The 7513-nt window shown below is 38.9% G+C and overlaps 1 protein-coding gene across 1 annotated transcript; it reads right to left on the bottom strand.

Moving 5' to 3' along the window:
• Positions 1–5736: 5736 nt before the first annotated feature.
• Positions 5737–7031, bottom strand: LOC128867593 (uncharacterized). Its single transcript, XM_054108963.1, has 2 exons — positions 6562–7031; positions 5737–6501 (listed from the first exon to the last, which is right to left on the bottom strand). The coding sequence occupies exons 1-2, from the start codon at positions 6962–6964 to the stop codon at positions 5759–5761; spliced, it is 1146 nt and encodes a 381-aa protein (XP_053964938.1). The 5' UTR covers positions 6965–7031; the 3' UTR covers positions 5737–5758.
• Positions 7032–7513: the final 482 nt, after the last annotated feature.

Raw genomic sequence — 7513 nt, 5'->3', positions numbered from 1 at the left:
GAACGAAATAATTTAAATAATATTATAATATGGTTTTTGTACGGGCGATAGCCATTGATGTTGTGAACAACATATTAAAATTTCAAACGATTCGGTTGAATAGTTTTTTTTTTTTTTTTGACAACACCAGACCGAAAAAAGTCGCTTCGAGATAAATGAGTTTCAAGTTTGAGGTTCAGGAGCGCGCTAACCGCTCTCTACCTAGTTAATGGGCTGTAGAAGCAATAATATTGGGAATTTCTGCATGAAAGTTTCACAGTAAACTCTTAAGATACTATACTTTCGAAATATCGAAAAAATCGATTTTTTGAAATTTCTAGGCCACCTTGAATAGATAACAATAATTAAATATGAAACAACCATACTTACATGGGGAGTGCAAAATAACATTTATTGCTAATTATACAATGCATCAAAGTAAATAAATATTCTCGTCTCTCAAGTTCTTAAAAGGACTTGCGTGGGCTGAGGCAAACTTACAACGGAATTGGATAAACGCAGTATTCATGGACGAATATTTCTGTTGGGCGAATAGTTGCATACGTCGATATTCTGTTGATAATCAACAACTTCAACGAACTATTAAACATCCAGTTAAGGTTCAAGTGCTGGTCCAAAAAAGAATTCGACCGTTTATTTGTGTTTACTGCCAATTTGAATGCAATTTTGATAGATAAAATTTGCAAAAAAGAGAAGAACAACAATCCCAAGTATCGAAGCCGAAGGTGTGCAGAGTGGAAACACCAAAACGGTATTGTTGGATTGGTCTTGACAGTCACCTGATATCAACGATAGTTAAAAATGTGTGGGCAAACTCCCAAAGGACGTGAGCGAATTCGGCTGATTTGGAGCCAATTACTTCCACAACGGGCGCAGAAATTGGCACAAAGTATGACTCAAACATGGGCCGCCATTATAACTAATGGAGGTGACTATAAAATACATTTTATTGAATATACTAGGTTGTTCAATAAGTTTGCGGTTCGATAAGAAAAACACGATTTTCTGGTTTGAAATGGACTTCACAAATTATTCAGTATAGTCTCTCTGAACATCAATACACTTGTTACAACGAGATTCCAACTTATGAATTCCATCCCTGAAGTGAGAATCTTGAAGGGCTGCAAAATATGCTGTTATGCTGTTATGATCTCATCTTTTGATGAAAAACGCTTTCCACGCAGGCATTTTTTTTATGTCTGGAAACAGATGGAAGTAACTAGTGGCCAAATCTGGTGCATACGTTGGGTGTTCCAACAATTCGAACTTTCATTAGGACTTTAGCCATAGTCAAATTGCTCTTGTGGCGCGGTGCACTGTCGTGATGAAAATATTTCTTTCTTTTGCAAACTGGGTATTTTTTCACAAATTGTTTCCGTCAGTCGGTCTAAAAGGTTACAATAATATTCAGAATTTATCGTTTTATCGGTTTGAAAATCGCATTCAAATGTGTTGTTGTCCCATTGTTGGCATTGATGTTGAAGGCGCCCACAGCTTTCTGACACCCAATACTTTACTCAAAATATTGCTTACCCAACCCAATGCCTAGGGCTTCTACTAAATCTTTTTCAGTCACTCGACGATTTTCCAATACAATATCCTGTATTTTTTCTACGCTTTTTGGTGTTGCTGATGTAACTGTTTTTGGACATGCTTGACGTGGATCGTCTTCAAAGTTTGTACGACCACGTTAGATTCAGCAATCCATCTTTCTACTGCACTAATTGATGGCGAAAAATCCTAAAAACTCTTGCAATAAACTTCTTAATTATACTTATAAATTATTGTTTTATTTGTAATATTTTCTTATTATTAAGATTAAGATTATTATTATTGTTTTTGGTAAAATATCTGTAAGACATTTTTTGTTATATAAAAAAATGTTGTGTTTTAATTTTGCTCTGCTTCTTAAGGGTGAAAAATACCGTTCAAGCGAAATGGTTTGAAAAGTGTTATGGGTAGTCCGCTCTATCAGAAACAACAATAAAACAATGGTTTGCTGACTTCGAACCTGGTCGAGGGACTCCGAACCTGGTCGGTGGACGTCCAAATGAGGCGGTAACACCAGAAAATCCACCAAATGGGTATTGAATGATCGAAAAGTGAAGTTGCGTGAGTTAGCTGATCGTCTTTATATTGCATGAGCTTTGGCTATGAGAAAGCTCTGTTCAAAGTGGGTGCCGCCTTTGCTCACTGTTGACCAAAAACAAGAACCTGTTGATGATTCTGAGACAACGCACCATGTTCAAGTCAACCAAAACAATGGCAAAACTACATGAATTAAACTTCGAATTGCTCCCACGTCCACCGTATGCGCCAGAACTGGCTCCCAGCTACTACTGGCTGTTCGCAGACCTAAAAAAATGCTCGCCGGTAAGAGAATTCGCTCGAACGAAAAGGTTATCGCTGAAACTGAGGCCTCAAAAAAAAGTGGGGGCTTTTCAGCCCTTATTCTAAATAAATAAATATTATACGTCGATCAGAATCTTATTTAATTCTTTTCATTTTATGTCAGTTCTCCTTTTATATGTAATTCTGAGATATCATAGCAAAAACCACATCTGGAATCCACCAAAACTGTTTTTAATATTATTTCGAAATATTGCTTATGTCTTCACCTTTAATTTGAGCTATACAACTTGAAAATCCGCGTACTAGTTTTCGTTTTATATTCAAAACTGTGTTCCGTTGTGTTTTATTTTTTGCTTTCTACGCTCCTGCGATAAATTAAAAGCTGCACAAAGTTGCCGAAAGATGTCGCATTTGCCGTGGAAGTAAAGTTTAACAGCATTTCTAGTCGCAGTGTCAAAAAAGAGCTTAAGGTGCGAGACTTTGCAGCGAAATGGAAAAATGGGTACAAACATTGCTGCACAACTAAAACTGTTTTGTAGCGAAGTGTTCCAACTACTTAACAATTTACGCGTGGACAATTAGGAGTATTTTTATTGTTTTATTATTTTAGTACTTATTTAAAAATATATTGCTAATGACGAAATTAACCACAACGAATTACTTTAGAAGCTTTTGCCCCTTCCAGAAATTTTATTTAGCTTCCAAATGGAAACTAAACTTATTAGTTCTCCGCCGAGAAGAAATCTCTCAATTATACGGGATGACGGTAAATGAATTAATGGCACCAAACACGAAACAAAGTCTAATAATTTAATAAAAATGTGCATTCTTTTGTATTTCCAAATAAACCGTGAAAAATGCATCGGAAGATTTTTCTAAGCACCCCAACAAATATTCGCTTAATAAAAAAATAGTGCGTAAGCGTGTCGAAGGCTTGCAATATTTCACAATGTTTCGGATTATCAATAATAAAACATTTTCTTATTTAAATAAAATGGTTGTCGTGCCAAGAGCCAGCAGCGGAGCAGTAAAACTGAACACTTAAACAAGTGATCAGACTCTCCCGCTCACAACTATCATCACAATACTTACGACTCTCCTACCCTTAGGGGAAGAACGGAAACAAGGCGTTGTAAGGTAGGGAGAGTCCATTCCTGTATACACAGAAAAGCTTAAACCTCGAGGACAAGGAGGGCGGAGGTGTATATTCCGAACATCCGGGCATCTCTATTAGTTTTCAGATGCGCGACAGTTGTAGTGTTTTTCACGCTGAATTGATGTCAATAATCGAGCCCGTGACACTGATACTGTATGATGCGATACCTGAAGATATTATCTACTTTTTCACCGACACCCAGGCGGCTATAAATTCCCTAACACAATAGTCGATAACTTCAAAGGCAGCCATGAAATGCCGCACAACTCTTAACGAGATGGCTGAGTTATTTTGCCTAGATGTGATACGGATTCCCAGTAACAGCGACAACACTGCTAAACAGTGTCCTGCTTGATGCGGACAAAGATTCACCACTTTAAGTAGGCAATTCTTTAATGAGTTCGAAGAGCTCAGCACCTTGAAATCAGGGATCAGTTCACGTTGGTTTTACAGGAGGCCGGGACAAGTTCCCCATGCGGCGTCACAATGTGCATTGAGCCTGAGTGTCCTATAGTAGATAACCGCTTCAGCCTAGCATTACCTATGGCAAACCATACACCTTATACATTTTGTCAAAAAAGTACCGGGAATTTTTCAATAAAACGCAAAATAATTGTTTAATCATCAAAATTTATTTTGTCGACTTCAAAATAGGCTACTTTCGAATCAATAGCACATATGCCAACGATTAGTCCAGTCATCAAAGCACCTTTTAAACGCGTTTGAAGAGAACTTCTTCAGCTCCTTCAGCGAATTCTCCTTAATGGGCTCTATCGACTCAAAGCGACGTCCGCGGAGTGAAAATTTAAATTTTAGGAAAAGGAAAAAGTCACAGGGGGCTAAATCCGGTGGTTGGTCGGTGATACTTGTCGAGTTTTTGGTCAAAAAAGTGTTCACAATATGAGCCTTGGAGACGGTGCGTTATCGTGGTGCAAGATCCACGAGTTTTCTTTCCACAAATTGGGCCGATTCCTAGGCACAATCTCTCTAAAACGTCGTAGAACTTTCAAATAATCTTCTTTATATACCGTAGAACCATTTGGAACGTATTCCGAGTGCACAACACCATAATAATCGAAGAAAACGAGTAGCATGACTTTCACTTTTGACCGACTTTGACGTGGTTTTTAAGATTTCGGCTCATGTGGATAGCGCCATTCTGCCACCTGTTGACTGGTTTGCATGTCAAACCCATATACCCACGTCTCATCACCCGTTATGATGCGCTGAATAAACGTTGGGTCCGATTCACTTGCTCAATCATGTCTTCAGCCACCATCTTCCGATGAATTTTTTGAAAGAAATTCAACTCTCTTGGAACGAGTCGAGCAGCCACGCGTCTCATGCCCAATTGATGGTGTAAAATGTTGCGAGTGGACTCGTGAGACACCTTCAGGTCACGAGCTACCTCCATCAAACTTAAATGATGGTTTTCCGCCACCATTTCCTTGACTTCTTCGACGTTTTCATCCGTTGAAGACGTTGATGGGCGACCAGATCGGGACAAATCTTCCACGACTTCTCGGACCTGTACAAAAGCCTTATACCACTCGTAGACCCGTGATAAAGCACACTCGCCATAGGCTTTCTGCAATATTTTCAACGATTCGGCACACGAAATCCCGTTCAAAACAGAAATTTAAAGAAACTCTTTGTTCGATATTTTTATCCATAGTGAAAATCGCAAAGCACACCTGCGGCTGACTGATATAATTAAATGCCAAAAACAAGCTAATTGACAGATCACGCTCAAACTCTACGACACTATAGAGGACAGTTGTACCAACATTCCAGCAAAAAAATTTAGACGCGCGCTTTTTAAATGAACAATGAATGGTCCCGCAAAGATCAAAATAAAGATATCCAGCACTCAAAATCATTTTTTTGTTATTTAGTAATTCACGCCTACATCCTTTCTTAGGTATGTGGTCAAGCTCCTCAGCCTATTTGATGTTCTGCCTCCAAACAGATCGCTTTCCAAAAGGAGCTTTATCATAGCAGAAATACGCTTTGAGTTTTGCCATTGTCTGCCGAGTGGTGGCCACTACTTGTCTATCATTTGGTATTTCATGCTCAAGGTGTGGAATCTGGGCACTACCAAATGGCTGTCACGCACCAACCCATTCGACTCCGGCGGCCGTAGACTTATAAAATGTTATTAACCAAAAATTTTAAATTTTTCACAAGTATTTTAGCCATATGGCCGAAAGAGGTAATAACTATTATAATAAATAAATAAAGAATAAATTTTTAATCGTAACGCGTCACACGAAATTTAGCTATGCTCTCATCGTAAACTGATATGACGTCAATGTTCTCCTGTGGTAGCACACGAGCATCAAGAAGCCGCCTTAAAATAGTACCTGACTTGGCATCGAATCGATTGCCAAATATTTCAAGTCTGTGAAGTTTAACAGGCTTCTTAATAGCCGTTAAAATAAGATTCATTGCATCTGGGCAAATTCCATTCCATGTAATATTGAGATGTATGAGGAAGTAGCAAGCACTCAGATACTTGGCCACCGTTCGACCGCCATGTGTGCCCAAATTATTACCGCCAATATTTAAAGAAGTCAAAGTGTTGCTGAGAACTAACGCACGGAAGAGGTATTCAGCACCGTCGGGTCCAATTATATTGTATGCGAAGTTTAGTTTGCGCATCTTACTTGCCGGTGTTTCTAAGTACTCGCTTATTAATTCCATATCACGCGCTTGAAGTTCACATTTCTGCATTTCGAGTTCTTCCAGTTTGTTTTGCCAGGTAAGTGAAGACACGATATGCGCAATCTTGGTGGTGTCCAATGGTATTCGTTTGCCCACGAGACGGTTACAAATGAAGCTGCGCATAGAAACAGATTTGTGTACACTGTCCGCCAGTAATGGGAAATCATACTGGGAGACACTACAATTTGAGACGTTCAAATGTCGAAGGATTTGCGATTCTGTTATAAACACATGCAGAGCTTCGATGGCAGGTGTTGTCAGGGTAGACCCTAAAATGTATTTTTACGAATTTTTATAAATGAAAATGTATAATCGTCTAATTAACTAACCTTCCAATATCAGTTCCTTGACACTCATGAGTGCAACTCTGTCGCGCAACAACTCAAAAAACCTCGTCGGTAAATAAATTAAACGAAACTCAATCCGACGAAGATTTGTAAGACTTTCGGTGAAACTCTGCAGCACTTCATGTTCATAAGGTAGTAAATTGAAGCCGGTAAGCCGAGCTGTGCACAGCGTTCGCTCTTTCAGGAACCTTACAATAACCATGAAATCATACACAGGATGGAACTTCCGATGCATTCGTTCTTCAAAGTCCAGAGCATCAAAACGGAAATTTCGATACGGTCGTTGGTCATATTCTCGTTGCCAGCAATCCAGAAGCAGACAGGTAAGCAGCCTCTTTGATTTCCTCTCTACGGGTTGTGGGCAGCGTTTGTAGATTTCGCACATGAGCCGGAGGTATACGCAATTCAGAAAGAATTTCACAATTTATTTATGATTTGTGATTTGTTTACAATTGACATATATATGCCTTATCAAGACTTTTTTTAGAAATGACACACAAAAATATGGCCAGATTAGAATTCAAAAAAGTGAAAATAATTCACATATCGGGGCACATCAAAACATCATTTAGTTTATATTAGCAAATAACATGAAGCTTTAAGTATGCAGCTGTAGATGAATTTTAAATATAACCGATTTCGAGTGTTCTTTTGCAGATCGGATGCAAGGAAATCCGGTACTTTTTATCATTGCGAAGTTCACGAGCGAAATTTTCAGGTCTCGAAGGCTGTACCATCAATTGAGAACCACCAGACAGGCTGTGCATACTCATCATCATCAGCATTGGTGGCGTGACGGTCCAGGATCAACCTTGACCCCACTCAGTAACTTCGACCAAGAATCTCGATCCTTTGCAATTTCAGTCCAAAGATCTTAGCATCGTCATTAATTGTATCCATCCAGGTTTTCCTAGGGCGACTCCTTTTATATAGC

Source organism: Anastrepha ludens, chromosome 6, assembly GCF_028408465.1.
Source record: "Anastrepha ludens isolate Willacy chromosome 6, idAnaLude1.1, whole genome shotgun sequence".
Lineage (NCBI taxonomy): Eukaryota > Metazoa > Arthropoda > Insecta > Diptera > Tephritidae > Anastrepha > Anastrepha ludens.
Note: the sequence above shows the minus strand (reverse complement) of the source record. Positions and strands in the feature narration are given on the sequence as shown.

What these genes read in the sequence shown, in the direction of transcription:
- LOC128867593 (XM_054108963.1), bottom strand. Translation starts at nt 6,964, where the DNA reads ATGTGCGAAATCTACAAACGCTGCCCACAACCCGTAGAGAGGAAATCA. An exon ending in CAAGGAACTGATATTGGAAG is followed by an intron (nt 6,502 to 6,561) that starts GTTAGTTAATTA and finishes AATACATTTTAG; the next exon opens with GGTCTACCCTGACAACACCT.